The following is a 21,345-nucleotide window of genomic DNA, read 5'->3' on the forward strand; positions in this document are numbered from 1 at the left end:
CAGCGTAACGACAGTAAAGTAAGTTCTAAAGACGTCTAAATTTTAAGCTGGTATTTTTATTGAATTTTCCATGAAAGCGCTGTTTTGTTTCAAACAAGCGAGAGTTTACTTATGTGAAAAAAGTGAATTTGAAAAAACCCTGCAAACTTACCCGACAAGATACCTGTTCACCCGATGAAAAAATGCGAGGCTTTCACCGCACGAGCTTACATTGGACCTCATGATAATTGTGATGCTCTGATGTTACAGCCACTACGTTGCAATACTTGTTAAAATCGAGAAGGGGTGGGAGTTGATGGTAGATTTACAATGCTAAGATGCATACCAAATGCGACCACTCTTTCGCTTCAAACAACCTCGTCAACGAATGTTTGGGTTACTTAGCTATCACTTTTGCCGCACTGTACTACCGGGTAGGGCAAACAATACAAAATATGATAAATATATGTTATGTTTTTACACATTTTTAAAGTACAAGCCCTATACCAGTGTTATGTGTGTACGTATGGCTCTACCTTCGCTATCTCTGTGTAGTATTTCCAAAAAAAAATTCATATCCCTTCATTGCCCTCCCTAATCCCTCCATTATTAATTTATAACTGATCACCAAGAACGCGGAAGATTATCGCTCTGACTAAACAAATCGTTAGTAGCTCATTGCGGTAATCTCCTGTGTTTGTGATAAGTAGGAAAAAACTAATGAGGGCGACTTGTTTGATTAATTAACAAATATAGACAGTTTATTTGAAATATTATACAAAAATAGTGAGGGTAAAGCTACAGGCACACAGGTGACACCGATGTGGCTTGTTTATAGAATAAAAATATTTAATACATGACGTTTGTTTATACTAACTTCAAGGCCAATGCACTGTTTGCTGTACCCAGTGGCGTAACTAGAAATAATTTTCCTGTTGATGTTACATGGAGGGCATTATAAGGACATGTACATTACGATGTCGCTGCATAACTTCCGTGTTAGTTCTTTCAAACAAGGTATTGCGTTCTTATCCAATTCTTACTAAGACACTATCAAAATTCTCCCTCAGACACATAATAGCAGTCATGTGAGATCCTTGTGGAGTGTCCCCATACTTCAGCACAGTGGTATCTTATTTTCGTTTCTCCCTTGGGAAAGCATGCTCACAAACGAGCACATCGGACAATCAAGGCAAGCCCTCGTCTTATATAAAACAAACAAACAAAAACAAAACAAAAATAACCATAGACAGAATAAAAGGGGCGTTTTCGACGCCCTCGCTGTACATATAGTTGCGCTTGATATTTATGGTTAATCTGACCATATCGCAGTGCGAGGGGGTGGGGGTGGGGGGTGGATTGGGGGAATGTCTGTCAGTCCGAAAATGTAATGGCGCAGTGCATAAAATCATCCAGGGACGTCGATTTTATACTCCTAATATGTTGGAGTCGTGGTCACGGCAAAGGAAATGAAACCTCAGTTAATTAGAAGAAGGAAGACAAATAGCACGAAGGATAACCTTGGCGAACTGTTTTCCTTCGGGAACGGCTACAAATTTGACATCTATAAAGGAAACCAAAACTGTACGAGGAACTTTATATGGTTATAAAACTTGTGCAAAGATAAGTATTTAATAGCTGATAGTATGAAATGATACTGTTAACGATAATGACAGTGCGTTACATCTTCAATCATTTCGAATTCTATGTTAACCGTCCATTGATCGACCCTGAATCCTGATTACATCAGACTTTCTATTTCTTTCTTTCTTTCTTTATGCGTCTCGTTTCTTTTATTAGCTTCCCCTTTAGCATAAAAAGTAATATTAAGATAAGAGTGCCAAAGGAACAGATTCCTAGCAGAAGAACCCTGCATTGCCTTTTCACTGGTTTGGTATGATGCTAACAACACATGTAGTTTCACAATGCACGAGCGCCCAATACCTTTTATATTGTTGCAATGTGACATACCTATCTCGCTATCTTTCAGCCCGTTATAAAGCTTCTCCTTGCCTTCTCTGTCTCCCGCTTTCGTTCCTTGTTTTTCAATAATTTCTGACCTTGCCCCACCCTCGTATAGAGAGTCTCAACCGAACGGTAAAGGTCAGGTTCACGATTACTACTAAGACCTGAGGAAAAAAATTTTGTTTCTTGCATTTTTTGACAAAGGTTGAAAAAGCTATATACAGAGGCGGCGACCTAATTTTTAAAAATCTCCCAGTAGTTGCTTTGTTACTGATGACTTAGAATCAAGATTTTACAAACTGTCAACTATGATAAGGCATTGCATTACAGACAGAGCTGACAATTCTGAGCATTTCCACATGCTCTCAGAAGATAACAACAAACTGTAACAATATGCACAACAAAAACGCAATGCGGAAGTACAATGTTTGCCGCAATTTAAGAAAAATCCAAACTATCAAAAAGCGGCGATTCCGAGGAACAATTTAATTATTCTTCCTGGCCGTAAGTGCGATAAGTTATTAATAAGGCCAGCATTTTTAGCACGGTCCCTATATCACACGTGATGGAGGGATCGTGGTTTGGGGATATCATCAGTCAGAGAAATAAATTTGGTAGGATTAACCCCATCATCAAATTAACGTCAAACAACATGCATAAGATATTTAAGTCGCAACTTAGTTACTTCCCATGTGGCGGTAGTTGAAAAATTACGACTGAGAGCACGTTGTATCCATCTACTAGACTATATCTCACGGGACGCGGTAAACGGTATTCAAAACAGAGAAGGTCACCAACAATACAATCATCTGTATGGCCGTGCAGATAAAGCGTCCCTGTTAAATTTTTTATATCGACTAATTGTTCAGAAGTCAATCACGAAGCAATACGTGCTTTTTGATAGACAGCGGGTTTTGAATATCTGGGTAGTTACAATGTCGGCATTTCATGGCGAGTAAAGATTCAAATTTTCGGGAAGAATAGAATGCATACGTTGGCAAAGTAAGACAGAACATGGTGAATAAATTAGTGATAAATATCTGATTTCAGAAGCGATTATAACTCCACGAAATAAAATAATCCGCCAAAAGCAATTTTGATCATGGTCGCTCTCAAATCATCAGTTTATTGCGTGCAATTGGGTAATGTGCCGTCACACTTCACAAACCCTTCACGCATAAAAACAATAAGCATCGGACTGTCATGCATGGAATGGCACGATCCAAGAAATTATCCGTCTTAATGGCTTTCTAAAGCTCTGACCTATAAAACCAGCAGAAAACATTATCCGATTATTGTGCAAGTACAGCGTTCCCCTGTGAATGTTATCATGACCTTGGCCGTATCAACGCCGCTGTACGAGTCACCGCGTTGTTAAAAACATTAATGATGTTTCAAATCTGTACGTTTTCATTCTCCCGGAATATTTTAGCAAATTTCTCCATTTCATTATTACTATAGGTCTATATTTTATATATCATTATATTCCATTCCATTCCTACCACAAGACAACCTTAAACCTTAATCAGTCCCATTCAACCACATTACACATATCATACATTCCACTCTGAAGTTAGGTACTCCCTTGAGAGACTTCATCTGTTTTGCTCAAACCTTCCGTGTGGGATATCTTGATCGTTCACTTTTGTAATCAAAGGTGTAGATTGAGGCCCACCGTGCGAAATTTGCCACTGCAGAAACAACTCGGCCAATATTTAAAGACTTGAAATTCAATGGTCGGCATCCCTGTGTTAACTCTAGAAAAAAGTAATTTAAAATTGTCGATCTTTATAAAAATAAAGCCGGTTAAAACTTTGTTCATTTCATTCGCTTCCAAATGAACCGCTAGTGGTGAACCAAAAAGTGTGTAAAAGCTTGAGAGTTCGAATATCTACTACTGTTCAGGTTGTACGATTATGAAAATAAGTTTGTAATGTTTACCAATCTCTTGCTTAAAGGGGCAATATTTTCATCACTTTTTTCTAGAGGAAATATACATTTGGTTATTGAAGTATCTAATTGATGTTTAAATACAAAGCATCGGCTTTGCAAACATACAGGCATTGTGATCAACAAGATGCGATGTTATTGTTGACAAATGAAGACTATTAAAGGAAGGAGTTAGGTAATCGACAATACATTCACTTGACGCATGGGTCATGCTGAGTGTTTTGGCAAATTGAATAAACTGTATTTTACAACCACAAGTAAAATGATAGAAAATGCAATCAAAAGTAACAGCTTTGAAGAAATCTCATAATGTTATTTTTCATGAGCAAGAATAAAAATCAGCGGTTGCAAATTTTTTTAAAAATTAACAGAGAGGTAGAAGTCAGTATGGCTCTATTCTCAGATTTAACACTATGTGAAAATGTTTTCCATTAAGAGGCAAAACAAGGAGAAAAGAAAAGGTTATTTTAACAGACTATAGATGGATAAGCCGACATGAGAGAACTAGAAAAGAATTTCAATATATGGTCTCCAATCAGTCCGATGGATATTTTCAGACTGAGGGGAAGGAGGTACTTCTAGTAATTGTGACAGGACAAAACACGACAGCTTGCGACTGACTGAAGAGTTAACCGTTGTAATTAATATTATATTGTTTTACCAAAACCCTCGTGTTTACTTGCTCCCCCTCCTGCGTTTTGGAATAAGCTCAAGGAGTTTGGCGCAAACTTATATTCTCCGAAATCGTATATTTGGCGTTGATTGTGACCTTCCACAGAGTCGGCCAGCGGAGAGGTCACGCAATGACTCTTTGCCGCTGTTAAACGTCAATGTTCTCTGACAATACAATGATATATATATATATATATATATATATATATATATATATATATATATATATATATATATATATATATATATATATATATATATATATATATATATGACGTTTGTCAAAATATATCTGTAAATGAACCATGCGTTTATTATGACCGTTTTCGGTTTTTTCACATACTCTCAAGTTTTACCCTCTCCTGCGTATTCACTCTATGCTGTACGAGTGAAATTCTTTTTCCTACTTCCGATGATTTTCCTGTAAGCGATGCTGAAAGATTATTTGCTAAAGATTTAATCCGTTTTACCATCATGTCATCCGAGAGGATTATAGATAGAAAATGCCGTTCTTTGATACTTCGTATGGCTCTCGACGAGTATGATGGTACTTCGCCTGTCTTTAGCATTTCATGATTGAATGGGCGCTGTCATCTGGAAGATCTCAAACAAAATCAGTGTCTTGAAATCTCTGCGAAAAACGTCGATTTTCAGTTTATTTTTCATATATCGAATAATTGATCGAATTCGTTGGATGTGATTTGTTCCGAGTAGCGGTGTTTTTTTACTTATTCTTATAACAAACAGGATTAAATATACACGATTCTGTGTATGCTGAGACGCATTAATAAATTATCACGTGGAAATCAATTTCTCCTACAAATAATGAACAAAGATTCTACCTGATGTAGCGCAATTTGATATTCAGGTATGGGTTAGACCATTTGGTATGGGGGAGGTAAATCAAAAATGCGTACTGCAAAACATTCTAATGTTAACAGACAGATACATGCAGAAAGGCATATTTTTCGTACTTATACAAAATATGCATTAAAATCTTCGACAGCGAAACGTCGATTTCATATCGCATTCTGGTCATCCTTCTAAAGACTTGATGGCCCATGCTTTAAAGTCGTAGTGTCTCCTGCTAGCATACCGGTCTTCTAACTACGTTTGTTAAAGGTTATCTTAATTTGAAAAGTGTACTGTCAGCGTCTGCCGTTTGCTATTCTGCTATGGATCTTCTGCTTCCGGGCTTCACGATGAAATTGAATAAACTTGGCCCTAGTATATTTCCTTAAAACGAACTCCAAACATCTCCTCTCTCTCTCTCTCTCCCTCTCTCTCCTCTCTCTCTCTCTCTCTCTCTCCTCTCTCTCTCTCTCTCTCTCTCTCTCTCTCTCTCTCTCTCTCTCTCTCTCTCTCTCTCTCACATCGGAAAGTACATTTTGTTTAATGTAAGGCATCAAAGCAGCAAATCACGACTCGACCTTTGCAGTTATCGATTCGCCTCTACATATCTTCCGCACTTACCCTGGGGAGAGAATATTTTACCAGTTCGTTCGATTACAGTCGAAAAAACATCGCCACAGATGGTCGACCATGCAAGCGAGCTGTCATGACATACGTATTGGAGAGCACTCTTAATGGCAAATGGAACAACATTATTACAGAACATCTATACACGATCACCGGCGACGTCTTGTGAGAAACGCGATAAAAATTTCTATGAGACCGTACGGGTAAAAACATCGCATTTATACGCATTTCGCTATATAGACAACGGCTACCGCACGTGGACTGCCTTGTTAATGGACTAAGCAGTGGAAAGGGAAACTTGAAATCATGCTACCGAGCGGAGCACGTCGCATGAACACACGTAGCCGCCATAACGCGGAAAGAATGGCGATTTATCAGACTCGATGCGATGATTGAATCCGTTTCAACGTTTTCCTATCATAATGAAAGCCATAAATTTTGCTTACCTTTTTACAGACTTTCCTAGACTTTAGCTTTTTTTCAGCACGGCATATATTCGATTTAGCTATTATTGCCGAGCTATTAACCACATTACAATTCTGTTTCATTACATACATTTTGTGTTTGCCAGCAAATCTCCGGCGTATTTGTTGTGAGTGAGAAAAGCAAACATTTTGTTTTTTTAAATATTATTGGATTAAAATAACGCGCCATGAGAATAATGATGAGAATAGGAAAGTGCCTGTCTGTGTGTCTGTCTTTCTGTGAGTCCGTCTCTGTCTGTCTGTCTGCTTGTCTATCTGTCTGCCTGTATCACTCTCTCTGTTTTAAGTTGTTTTATTTCAAAGGCAAATGGAAAATGGTTGAGATGACCGCGCTAGTTCATTGGTCACTTTATCTTACATTGAAGGGACAGCATGCTGTACTCTAACGTAACATGATGTTCAGAGGGAATATCGAATGATGAGGTTTCAAGAAAGAAGATTGGAAGTTAACGAACTCGAAAGCCAGGTTTTCGATTGAAAACGCAGTAACGCATGCCAACAATGAGCGTACCAAACCACATTAACAGAGCTAATGACGGGAGGCCATATCCAAATACTTGTATTTTGAGGATACAAATGCAAATTGCCGAAGAAAACCATGCAATGAGGGCCGTGAATAAGTAAAGTTATAATACTGCGCTTCATCGTTAGCATGGAACTGTTCACTGGCAGAGATGTGTTCGACTGAAATAATATTGAAATATAAAGGCCTCGTTTCACGACCAAAGAAAACAGATTCTCGTCATTTTATTTATATTATTTATGGACCTAATGCGATCGTTATTCATGATTTTTTCTCTAATTTATCATTTAATTTTCCATTACGCTACTGCTACATCATCGTCCTTATTACAAAGGTTCAGGGGATGATAGTAAATATTTAGTCAGTGCTAAAAGGTCAGCACACGCCCATGCAGCATACGGAATGTTCACACATGTACGCAGATTGTGTGGAGAGATGTCGCCACATACATACATACATACATACATACATACATACATACATGCATGCATGCATGCATGCATGCATGCATGCATACATACATACATACATACATACATACATACATACATACATACATACATACATACATACATACATACATACATACATACATACATACATACATACATACATACATACATACATACATACATACATACATACAGACAGACAGAGAAACAGATATGAAACAGATTTGTACTTTGTAAGCTTACATTTAAAAACACATGAAAATGCTGACTCGTAAAACAATAAAACATTATTAAAGAAATCGCTCCGTCTTCTACTGTATTGTGAAAGAGCGTGTTGTTGTTACACATAGAGATATAAAATTTAAAATGATGTCCAAACGATGCTACAGGTCAGATCGCATCTGGGAGATGTAAATCGTAAAACTAACTATGTGAACCTATATAATTGCTCAGGTAATGCACGGAGACTTCTCCCCTATGGGTGAATGAACTGCCATTCTCTCGGCTGGTGATACGCTCTTATCGGATGACTTGTTACCATTCATGCTGGATCAGTATGTTGCAATTACTGCAGCATCAAAGTTGCTTGGTTCAAAGAAACCTTGCTAAGGGCAACGTACGATGATTTCCAATTTACATTGCAAGTGAAGTCGTTGGAAACGTTGACACTGTCATGCGACCTTTACAAAATCGTTTTTATGTGCCGTTCGCTTGGAAACGTGTTTTCTAAGATACTCTTCTGAGGGTATAAATATTCTTTCATGCAATTTCACGTTTCAATTTTATACGGTTTCTGAAAATTCAATTGTTGACGCTGGCCTCTAAAATATAACAGCCTCATCATTGATAAACACAGCCACTGAGGGTCAATATGCAGCGCATTCAAAAAAATCGATATCGTCAGCTCTTGCGAAAACATTCCCGGTTTCCTGCTGACAAGCGCCTTCTTTGCAATTCAGAGAATGTCGCGTCAATGTACACTGAAGTTTTATGTTTGAGCTTTCCATCAATACCAATGGCGCGAAAACTCCACTCTTGCAATTCAACAGATTTCCGAATGAGTCTGATTCACAGTAAACATGAAAGAAACCATCTGAGCAACACGAGGTGCCTTTCAGGTGCAGTGGGTCAAAGTTCAACTTCGAATCCGAATCAGAGGGCAAACATTAAAGTTTGACACATGTTGAGGTCAAGTCGCTCCGCCGTTCTCTACAAAATGTGTATGCTATTTTTCGCCTTCCATGTCTATTTTCTCATAAATCATGCCCGTTTTGTGAGAAAAAATGGGGTATTTACTGAAAATTGCGCGTAAAGTGTCAAGTTTCCAAGGGTTACGATTTCCAAAGTGCTGACGAAAACCGTCATTAGGTAATAAATCAGCCGAACTTGCGAACTGCCCAACAGTCTCGCCAAGATAAAGCTCACGTCTCTCGGGGTGCCAAGTACGATTTGTCATTTCGTCATTCGCAACTCCGAAGAAAATCAATCATGAGCACCTATCTTTTTACGGTGCTATATGCGAGTAGCTGCGCGCGCAGCTCGAAACCGTATTATTTAGCGTAGCAGACGTGACTCACGTTTATCCAGCAAAGAAATTCAGCAGATCTGATAGCCAATCTATGAACGCTAGTATAATAGTCTCTACAGCGTACCAGTAATGTGTATCTCAACGTCTAGTTAGTTTCGTTAATTCCGTCACTGCCCGGGGCAAATTTCTGATTGGTAATTTGGCGGGAAGAAAATTTTCATGTTACTGGAAGCGAACCGATGTACGCAGCACTTCCATGCGGCAAGTTGTTTGAGCTTGCTCTCATAATGTCACTCACTTTGAAGTAAAAAAAGGATCAAGATAAAACAATCAACCTGTAGGCATTCGCAATACGAATTCTATACGAATTTCGGCGCCGCAGGGTTTTTCACAAACGAGACTCAAAATTCGACAATGATGAAAATTAGCTAGCGTACGCGTCAGCACGCATCCAGATGCTAACTCCATAACGCTGTTTTTTTATTTGGGACATATGGACGGCGAAGTTGCAACCTATTAGCAAGTTAGCCAAGGAAAAGCTACTTGACATGACATCGAAGTCAAGGTGTTACCTTTGGTGTCTATTTCATCATACTCTGAAGACTGTCAAGGTGTTACCTTTGGTGTCTATTTCATCATACTCTGAAGACTGTTATGTTTATCTGTGAATCAACTAGACACTCATGGAATCTTCAAGGAGGTCTAAGTGATAATCATAGAAAGTGCAGCTATACAAAGTAAGGCTTTCATTGCCCCCGTGTTATATGGCTGTGATGATAACAACAAGACTCAACAAGATTTTTTCTGTAAATTAACAAGTCCATAGCACCTAAAATCAAATATGGAAATTACTGAAGCCGGTATGTCTTGATTTTTGTAACAAAAATAAAAAAATTATTGAGTAAATTTCATCAACCTTTGCACAGAGCAGAATACTGTCAGCCCTATGAACCTGCAAACTTCGTTTGAAAGTGCAGGACTAGCATTTTATGAAAGATTTCATGGTGTTTTGATCAAAACTCGAGAAAAGTGTCCTAAAAGTTTACATATGCAAATTAAGTAATAGTTTTCACTAGTGAAAATTGAGTCACCTTTCGGAACCTATTGATAACCTCTGAAAGATATTCCTGAAGGGAAGATTTTTGACAAAGAATTTAAAGCAATTTTCAACAACAAAAAATATGCAAATATCATGCTAATTTGAATAAAGATCGAACGCAATGGTCCCTACCAACAGTGGTACCAAATATCAAATAACGATGTTATGGGTTAACATTTTTGAAAAATGATGGAGAATCATAATACAAGTCACATCATTGTAATTCCACTCAGTTCTAGATAATCATCCAAACATATAACGAGCCTAAGCTGTTCAACTTTAATGTAATAACTTCGCGAGCTCCACAAATTTGGACGGACTGACGGGCGGACGAACGGACAGACGGACAGACAGACAGAGTGAGGACATTGGTCCTCTAGAGTGCCTTTTGCAGGAGGGGGACTAGTAAAAAGGAACAATAGATGCTCTTGATTATCTGGTGGGTAATAATAAACGATGATATTTGCCACAGAGGGTGTTGACGCCAAATTGCCCGTCAGCGCCATGAGACATGATCATTACAATGTCAATGCAGTGACATAATGAACCATACAAAGACACAACAGTTACTCCACGACTTCCTTACCTCCGAAGTGACGAAGAAAATTTTCGGAGTAGGAAAGAAAAATGAATCATCACCTTCGTAGTTTACCATTTATTTCCCTTAGATCGCATATTAAAATGGCGCTAATGTGCGATCTGGTAGTTTGCAGAATAACGCCGTCAGCGTTCGCTCAAGTTCAAATGACAACCTTGTTTTGGATTGATTTATGATGATGATGCCACAAAAACTTTGTGTGTTTTTTGTGTTTGACTACGAAATTATAATGGCCGGCAAAATGATATCTATTGTTTCCATATACAACAGAAATTATGGCAAAAACAGCGTTTTAATGAAGCTGATGTTATTCAAAATTACTTGAAATCACTGGAAGATTAAACGAAATTGTAACAACGTTAGGTGACTTCCAGCTTGGCTGGGAATAGCAGATGCCATAAAACCATCCTTCCAATCATAGCTCACATACACAATATATCAACTGTGATTAAAGTACATGTATTACGGTACTTTGTGAATATACACTTGTTCTGATATCTTAAAGATATAACTATAAGTGTGAGTGTAGACTTTCGAAACAATGCATGTAATGCCTGTTTCGAGAATTTTTTTATGACGGCCGTCAGTCCACAGGCGAAGTACGCATTATTTGTGTTGATTTTTTGTGTTATGATCAAAAGTTAATCATGAATATTAATAAATTAGGGTTTCTAGAGGATTGTTTACATGAGTAGATCGCAATTTGTAAAATATGATTTATTAATCATAATCATAATTTAATAATCATAATTATAAAAACAATGGGTCTTTCCAGAAGATATTTACACAAACTAGGCATTGTATGTAAAACGTTTACTATTCTGTAACATTCTAATTAATAATTTATTAATATTCATAATTAGTTTTTGACCATGACAGGAAAAATCAACATAAATAATGCCTACTTAGACAGTCTCGGACAAGCTGACAGTCATTGATAATCGTTGCAATTTCGAGTAAACTTGAAATTTCAAGTTTATTTTTACAGCCTACAAACGGTATGTAAATTGCGAGAATTTCTGTAGCGCATTTCCGACCACCAATACCAACCGACCTGGCTCTGTTACTCTTGCTGTGTTTGTTGCGGCGACAAAGAAATAAATTTCGCCGCCATGATAGACTTTCTCAGTGATCTTTCGGCGAAGTAGAGCTCCTTGCTCCTTGATTGTTTCTGCTGACGACCATTTTGACTTCAAATAGTAGCTCTCGAAAGATGTCTAACTTCAAAAAATTCTTCTCATCTACCAGAAGTCAACTTCACTTTCCTAAGTGGCGAGAGAGTCGTGCAGTAACTACCTTCAGGGGAATTAGCAAACATGGCTGTGCATTGACACGCTGCAATGCTTACCTTCCCGGATCGATCACAAATGTTCACTTCATCTGAACTCAGACCCTTCTTAATCAGTTCGTCCAATTTCTTCTCGTCGCAGTCTTGGCAAGCCCGAAGAAACGCTGAGCGAGTCTGTTCGTCTTTTCTCTCCTCAGATTTCTGGCTACCACCATCTTCATGGTCTACGCTATCTGCAATAAAGGAAGGAGACAAACCGGTTCAGTGAGTTGCCATTACAATTGTAAAAAAAGAACGTCTTTTTTCCTCCGCAACATCAATATGTCACTTGATGTCGCGACTTTCATGTAGTGATCGTTACTCCATTTTCCCTATTTGTCAACCAACACGGAAAATGATCCACAAGAAGCATGTGTCAGGTAAAACATGGAACGGACTCAGATTTCAGATTATTTCCAGATGCCCCAGTGTAATGATAAACATGAATACCACATCAAGGGCGATGCGTCGGTTGCATGACCTAGGCTTAAAAAAAACAGGTGTCAGATGATAGCGTACTTAATAAAAGCAAATGCAATGTTTTTCTCTTAGGAAGCAAAGAATTTGAGTTGGGAAATATGCAAACATACATTCAATACGTCTCATTGAGTACAGTCATACGGCAAACAGGTACTTGAAGCGAATCTGGCGGCAAATGTACATTTCTACAACGTCACAGTCACACGAAATGTACAATGCCCAACTTACCAATCGTCTTTAATATTAAAGTAGTTCGTGCCTCGAAAATGAGATACTTAAACATTCTTCTAAACTTTAATGTGCTCAAGGAAACTTTACCATTCCCTTTCAGAATTAAAGGGAAACAGTCGTCAGAATTGCGCCTGTGCGAGTTTCTTGTTTACAAACAACGTATTTAGAGCACGATATGTTGATTGCACTTCATCATCATAGCTACAGTGTTGACATTGGTCCTATGGGTCCCATACGACCTTTGAACAAAGCTTCGACGACTGTATCCCCTTAGAAGGAAAAACAGGGGTCACCGTACAAGCTTTCGTACATGAGAAAAAAATATTTAACGGCGCCTGAAATTCAAAATGGTTGCCACCACTGAGCAAAAATAAAATTTTCGATTTTCACCAAAATAAGCCGGCGAAAACTTTATTTACTCCATCAGCTTCAAAATGAGTCACAACAAGTGGTAGACCAAAATTTATTGTAAAAGTTTGAGAGTCCATATATGTCCCCGAGGCCAGACTTCAAATTGTCGACTGATTAACTCGTGATTTTAAACTGCCGTGTGGGCGCACTTTTCTTTTAATATCCGTCACGATTCTGCTGTGTGTAAAAAGTTGATGTGCTAAATAATCATTACGTCTTTAATGCAACAGTGACAGGCTGTCAAACGACACGTAATAAATCCCACGCATATCAATACCATTATCATATGCATTCATTACTCTACAGCAATCATACTGACTTCTCAAGATGCGAAAGGAACACCACCGATAATTGTGTTTTTCCCAAGAATCATTGTGAATTACAGGTTTTACTTTAGGCCAGAAATTGGATATAACCCTCTTCTATGATTAGGAACAAACCTGAATTGCCAGACAAAATATCTCAGAGCAGCAAAATTGGTAATATGGTCTTTCTGAAAGATATTAAACCCTTTAATGGCATTACATCATTCTTCACCTATAGCTCACAACGGGCAGGAGGATATAATCAACGACTGCCTTCTGTTCGTGTACTCATTGAAACATTTCTCTTTCTTCAGAAGAAAGATTGGTCGCGATTCAGAGGGTCTAAAAGCATCTGGGAAAATAGATTCGCATGGATATTGATTCAAATAATCCGAGGCCGACTTTGCACTTAAGTGAGTAGAATCCATTTATATCAATTACCCGGCATGCAGCGACGCCTAAATCAGTGATAGCTGTCTCTTGCTTTATATGTGAGTCATTGTTAGCAAGGATTTCAGTATATGGCCTGACTTAGTTACAAACAGAATGGTAAAGCCGTTACTCAGTCACAGATAGTCGTCTGATTTATGGTATGATATTGTTCAGTAAACGTGATCAATTGGAGGCACTTTCATTGGTCAATTAGGCCAAACCCGGAATTCGAATCGACCACGGTACAAACAAAGCCATGTGCGCAAACGCGCATAGACGTACGTGTATTTCCATACGCGTTAGTACACATGTGGGTTTGTTTGTACCGGCATCACGTGATTATTTGGGCGTACTGAGTCTGTAGAACGCCTCGCGTCCTTTTTATTCCGGAGTAGAACCATTAGGCCCACGTGACTGACATTAAGCTAATACTCGATACATCAGTCGTTATCGAGCCCGTGACCGCGAGTAATGAGAAAAGAGATATTTACTAATATTTGCTAAATACGACCTAAATAATAAAATACGATTCATTTGTTCTCCTAGAAATACGGTAAGTATTGATTACCACACCCAACGAGCAGCAGACGACACGAACAATCATGTACCTCAGCCTTTGACTGTGATTCTGTACTGGAGCTCTTTACATCACTGTGCGTACTACACAACATTTTGACCACGGAACGAACTATCTGATCATAGTTTAACCAGTCTGAAAAGAGTGGTCGAAACGACAATACCTGCTGTTATCTGATGGTACAAATAAATATATCAAAATGAATTTTAGGACGACGTAGCACCATTCACGCACTGGCGAATACAACATGCGAACGCGACCACTGTTATTGTGTGAAGGTCACATTTGTGTGTCCATGTTCAAAGGCAATAGTTTCCAGCATATCAATTTTTTCAAAAAATTGAGGATATTCTTAGGTTTGTTGGTAATCTGATATTAATAAAAGACAACAAACTGACCGTTATTTTTTACATACTGGCTTAGGTTAGACAGAGTAACATACTGGGCTATGCCTGGTTCTTCAAGTTTTAGCTTTCGTCCCGCTAGAGAACACCAAACATCTCAAAAATATTTATCCTAAGTTTATAAAAACAGTCCATTATTCTTTAAGAATTATGCTCTTCTTAGGGTTTTTTGTTTCTACGGAAACACCCAATAGGGCCTAACAAATTTTACTTTGTGTCGAGTGCAGCCCCGCGTTATGTTTTCTGTTTAGTGTGTATATTATGTTTTTTTAATGTAGTAGGCGCCTCGGAAGTGAAAGACTTAAAGGTTCACTGTCACCTGTTCCAATTTTGCCACAGTTACCATGGAAAGAGAAAATCTAACCTATCACATATTTTAAGTGGGTGGCCGCTTTTTAAAAACAGCGCCCTCACATGGGCATTTGAATACAAAGGAACGCCACTTTTGACTATATATGGGCATATTTAAATTACAGGTGACTGTATACCTTTAAATATATACTGTCACCTGTTCCAAATTTGCAACAGTTACCATGAAAAGAAAAAATCTAACTAATCACAGATTTTAAGAGGGTGGCCGCTACTTAAAACAGCGCCCTCACATGGGCATTTTGAATACAAAGGAACGCCCCTTTGACCATATTTGGGCTTATTTAGATTACAGGTGATTGTATACCTTTAAAGATTTGATTAAACTTTCCTTAATGAAAATTTCAACCATTCTTTACTAAATCAAGAATAAAGATCAGAAGTCATCGGTTTACATTTACCGATATATTTAAAATTCAAAATGACCACTCTACCTGTGATAACCAAATGAAGACAACTAAATGTTCGATTTTCGAAAAAATCTTATACAGTAATTTTTTCTTGCGTCAAAAGCTTCAAAATGATCACCCACAAGCGAAAGACATGAGAAGTAAATTTGAGAGTCAGAATATCTATCCTAGAGGTACATTTTACCTTAAGATCAGCTTATTTCTGCATATTGCGTGCAGCTGTTTTCCTATAGTGTGTTTTAAAAGAATGAATATTTTTTATAAATTTTTGTAATGTAGACTTATTTTTTTATTTCTTTTGTTCCATTTAAAATTATTTTAATCAGGAATACACACATTCCTATTTCATAATATCTTTTCTGCCCATGCACATTAATATATCAGATAATAGTCTCTATGTACATGTACTTAAAGGCTATTTTTGTTGAAAATTTACGTTAACAGCATGCAGCCATATAATTTTGGACAAATTCTATATTTATCGGTATGCTATTCGTACGCATTTTTCAGAAATGTTATTTCGAAAGAATAATTGACGGATTGATTTTTTTTCACTAACGATAAATTATTTTTGAAAACCTTGTAGTCGTATGCTGAGCTGGACTCTCGCCCTTGTCCACAAGTAAATGGTCAATTAACTTTCCCTTTATTTCTTCCATTTTTTGCATTTGTGTCCATAGGAACAAGCCGAGCAGAGTTTTGTAAGATCACATCTGTCGCGTGATAAAAACCTCTTTTCGTGACTTTTGGCCCAAAAAAACTCTCCCTCACTTAATGGTTTCAATGAAGAAATCGTGTCACTTCATCGAGATTATAAAGATCTGCGGGTTTAAGGCCGAAGCAGGATCTCTTTTCCATAATGACTTATATGAAAGTAACCAGAGACACTCCTAAGCGCATCTTGCGATTTGCGCAGCTTGAGCTCACGAGAAGATGACTTCAGATGCAGTTCTTAACGGATAAATATTGCTTGGAAACCTGACCTGGCGCGAACTTTCGAGTTTCAAAAGAGTGAGCAGCTCAATCTTAGAGTGAAACAGGGAACACACAAACCGCCGAGAAACCTCTTAAGTGTACTTCGCGTCAAAGTGGCTTTTGAAAAATCGATTTACAATATGTAAGGATACCGATCTCATATCAGGGTTTCCATCGACCGGTTTTTATAAGACCTCCCTAATGGTCTTGTTAAGATCCATGACAAATATATAAATAATGAAAATGTACTTGTGAATATGTCCGTGACAACTGTTAACATAACACAGCAGCTGTGGTAGAAAGCATTGGTTCCCAAGATACCTGTGGTTTATTGTGCCATACAAATGAATTATTTCAAAAAGAGCAGGTACTGTAACTACATACTTTTCGTTTGATCGGTCATTTCAGCCTTTGTCTCGTGTTGTATGACATCGATTCATAGTCATATCCGCCCCTGACTTTCCAATTTAAATGGTAGATACACAAGTTTGTGAATTAAAGGGTCAGTAGCTGTATACATTTCTAATCTAACCTACACTGTACAAAGGTACTGCTCTACGCCATGTAAAACCTTTTTCTTTTGGTGCAAACTGCTCCATGCGTCTATTAGATTATTGCGAGAATTGAATTTGCCAGCTTTAAATATGAGTCGTTTCTTTGTGTGGCAAACCTTCGATTTCAGTGTATAGTTATATCGACGACAAAATGCTTGAGATTATTTCTTGGGATGTACGGTCCAGAACGTATTTATACGATTCCGTACAATTACAAAAGGCTTTCTTAGGGAAAGTTTGTATATTAATCGCCTTGAGAGCCTGAGTGTTTCGAAAGAGTAAGGAATTTCGCGAGGCCGATGTATCCCTGCGCATCATCATCACCGCAGTGTGTCTCATTTACACAAATCTTAGGTTAAGCGAATCGGAATTTCTGTTGTGCTTGACAAGCAGAACACGGGCATCATTTATCAGCGTTTAACCCTTGAGCGCCAACGTCAATTTTTCTCCCAGTTACAAAATATACTCTTGTCAATATTTCTCAGATTTTTGCCAAAGTTTTGATAAAAAACTGTAGCTAATAATATATGATATCCATTTGGTCCAAAATTATCACAAAAATTCATAAAAATTCATAAAAATTGGCAAAATGTGGCAGTAAAAATTTGGTGGGAAAAATTACAGCACTCAAAGGGTTAAATTCGCCGACGAGACAGCTTAAAGCGACCCATTGTGACAAAAAAATCAACACACCAGTGCATTCGCCGTTTTGTTCAAAACACTGGCTAATGTACGATCATCTACACGCCATCTCCTATTACTCTTCAATCTGCCGGGCGTCGATGCGACTACTTGATTCGTCGTTCCATTTGCAAAATGTTTGTGTACATATTAACCTTTCTAGAAACGAAAACGATTGGTTTCATTCTTTGTCTCCATTGCGAAGCTGTTCATGGCTCGTTGCTCCAATTGCAAGCCGTTAACGATGGACGTTGCTCCAGGCAGTAATTTCGATGGTGTTGATAGTGTAACTTGAATGGAATGATCAATCAGCCCTCTCTCTACCCTTACTCTATCGTTAATATATTATTGAAAACGAGAAAGGTAGTTTAAGATTGAATGCAGTGTTGACGACCATTCGTTACAGACTTTGAAATGAAGATCGACCGATTGGAAGGATACAGACACTGGGTGAAGAGCTCTGTCAAATTTTATTCTATGTATGTATGTATGTATGTATGTATGTATGTATGTATGTATGTATGTATGTATGTATGTATGTATGTATGTATGTATGTATGTATGTATGTATGTATGTATGTACGTACGTACGTACGTACGTACGTACGTACGTACGTATGTATGTATGTATGTATGTATGTATGTATGTATGTATGTATGTATGTATGTATGTATGTATGCGTACTATCTATCTACCTACCTACCTACCTACCTACCTACCTACCTACTAGCATTCCTATTTTCTTACAAACCTGCAAACCAAGTCCATCTATCCACCCTTCCATGCATCTAGATATCAATCCATCCATCCATCCATCCATCCAAGCATAGCACACAATTGATTTTACTGTCCTGTGTACAAGGGGAAAATACTTAATTATACGTCCCTGACGGACCAATTAATGATCCCCCAAAAAGATCACTTGACAACGTAATGAAGTTTGAAAAATAGCATTGACTATAAATTACCTTAAATCCCGCCCTTGAGACGTACGGGGTTATCAGTTTTACGCCAAAATCTCTTGTCTCAAAGCGGAGGAGTTGTTCTGTTTTTACTTTTTTGCACATGCGGTTGAAAAAGCAATCTTCAGGGCTTGATATGATATGATGTATCGCCTTAACAGAACAACTCTTCCTTCAAGCGATTTACAGAAACTTCTCAAGGCTAGTGAGGTTCAGACACGGCAAGTATATTTGAAATTGCGAAAAGAGCCACACTGTATAGCCAGAGATTAAATCCTTCAAACAGCCACGACACGAATCAATCACCTGTGGCCATTTATAGAAGATATTTACGAAGATATTTGTGGAGCGTGTCGCTTGCGCACACGAGAGCGATCTGCAAACAAACTATTGGATTGCTGGCTGAGCTCACGCATAAATCAAGCGCGAGAACTGTCAAATACTCGACTACCTAGAAGTACGCTGGAACGCTTATATAGGGCTATGCTAATGAGACTTTCAATCTCATATTGACTTACTTTCCTTAACACATGAATGGCACTGTGCGAAGCTGAGTGATAAATAACCTTGGAACACGAAAAGTAAACCCAGATATGTGACAGAGAGAAGTACGATTGCTTAGAAAACTTGGGGAAAAACTCTGTGAGGTTATTACGAAAATACCGCAAAGGATACAGAGGACATTGGCTCAGAGTATTGCCCGACGCGAACAACCTTTTACGATACATCTTATGTTCATGACTGGGGTGTCAAAATGGGCTGAGTATTGACAATTGTCGTGCAATATCAACGATTTTTCTATCGATTTATAGCGGAAGTACGGAACGCTTTCTTGGCCGCGCTTCCTGATAGCCTGTTATTAACTACATTTACAGAGCGCGGAATATAATTCTGGCAATTGTCCGATGAGTCCCTTAAAACCTGTCAACAGTGTCCGACGCAGAGGCAGTCGCAGAATGCACCGCACGTAGGGGTTGGGCAATGGTAAATCACACGAATGAGTATTCCGTACGGCTTTTTAGCCCACGCTATATTCTATTGCTGTCGATGGTAGATGGTGGAAACCCAGAGTTAGACTTGTATGCAGTCAGTGGGTTTATATCAGGGAATATTTACGCACGGGACTTTTCAGAAGGGAATTAAACGTTTAAGACGTGCATGGACTAAACCATGCTGTCAGATTTATATTATTTTTTCAATTTAATTCAATGGTTAACCCACACTTAGGCGCTGAAACAATTGGCATTTGACAGATTGATACATAGGGGAGGGGGATCCAAAGATATGACAAAAGTCAGCCAATTGCAAAATGACCAGCAATAGGTTGAGCTAGAAGCATTTCCAGGTTCTCTTTAGAAAGTTAAAGACGGTGGCAAAAACTACCGGGGAGACGTTATATAAATTACAAGATCTCAAAATAATTCGTAGACTTTTTTATATCTGCATGTTCATTAATAATGGGCCATTTAATTCCATAGAAAAGGTAAATGATATAAAAAGAGTTATTTATGGCCGCATGCAAATTCTGCTTTCGCGATGATAAAAATAACTTCGAGCAGTATCATCGACCATATGTTTAAGATTAAAATCTCTAATCATAGTGCCCACAGTATCTATTTTCAGTTTTTGCTTTGTGTTTTTAGCCGTACTACAGCAAAAGGTAGACATCATTCAAAGACCGAAAAAAATGAAATTTAAAATTTTTTCTGAAAAATACTGTTTATTGTATACCCGTTTCCGAGGACCTGGATTCGAAACAGATTAAGAAGATGAATGGTCCATTGTGCTTGCTGGATTCGAAACAGATTAAGAAGATTAATGGTCCATTGCACTCGCTAGAATTTTGGTAGAACCGGGGAACATTGCATCCTTACGAAGCCGTGTTACAATTCACCGTTGTCTAAGGGAATACGCCATTATGTATTATCATTAAAGGTGCTGTAGACGAATGGAACACTACAGGGCACGATTGACGATTACTGGACAAAAAAAATTCAATTTTGATACAAACCAAAGGGGTTTTCAAGGCCCCCTAGTCATGTAATCTAGCCCTTTCTGTTCCCCTGACCTTAATGACTGCCTATGTTACCAGGGATCATTGAGCAACACTGTCCGCGCCAACAAATATTCATTCCCTACCTACTTGAATCAGGAAAATGGACCTACTATTCTCGAGCAATAAATATTTGTATCGCCGCAAGAAAACTGGGCTCTCAGGCTTTCACCGAGGCCTTTCCATAACTTCATGATTCGAAGCAACTGACTCCGTAGGATCTTATTGAATAAGTGGAATGCTATCGTGTGGACCGACTATTATTCATTCTTGCCTTTTCATCTGGTAGGTAAGGTAGTATGCGCCTCGAAATTGAGGACTTTAACTTTCGTCCAAACCTTCATCAATGAAACTTTAAACCATTGACTTTCGAAATAAAAAATAAAAGGGGTCACTGTGCAATATTTTTTTAAATAAAAAAAAAAATTAATCAATAATAACCG

At 38.1% G+C, this 21,345-nt stretch overlaps 1 protein-coding gene across 1 annotated transcript in view; it reads right to left on the reverse strand.

Annotated features, from left to right (window-relative positions):
• Window positions 1-21,345, reverse strand: part of LOC139143464 (ankyrin repeat domain-containing protein 33B-like) — an 86,984-nt gene that overhangs the window by 29,419 nt on the left and 36,220 nt on the right. The window contains exon 2 of the mRNA XM_070713804.1: window positions 12,079-12,251. Within this exon, the coding sequence (XP_070569905.1) occupies window positions 12,079-12,251 (173 nt within the window). The remainder of the gene's footprint in view (window positions 1-12,078; window positions 12,252-21,345) is intronic.

Source organism: Ptychodera flava, chromosome 11, assembly GCF_041260155.1.
Source record: "Ptychodera flava strain L36383 chromosome 11, AS_Pfla_20210202, whole genome shotgun sequence".
Taxonomy (NCBI): Eukaryota; Metazoa; Hemichordata; class Enteropneusta; family Ptychoderidae; genus Ptychodera; species Ptychodera flava.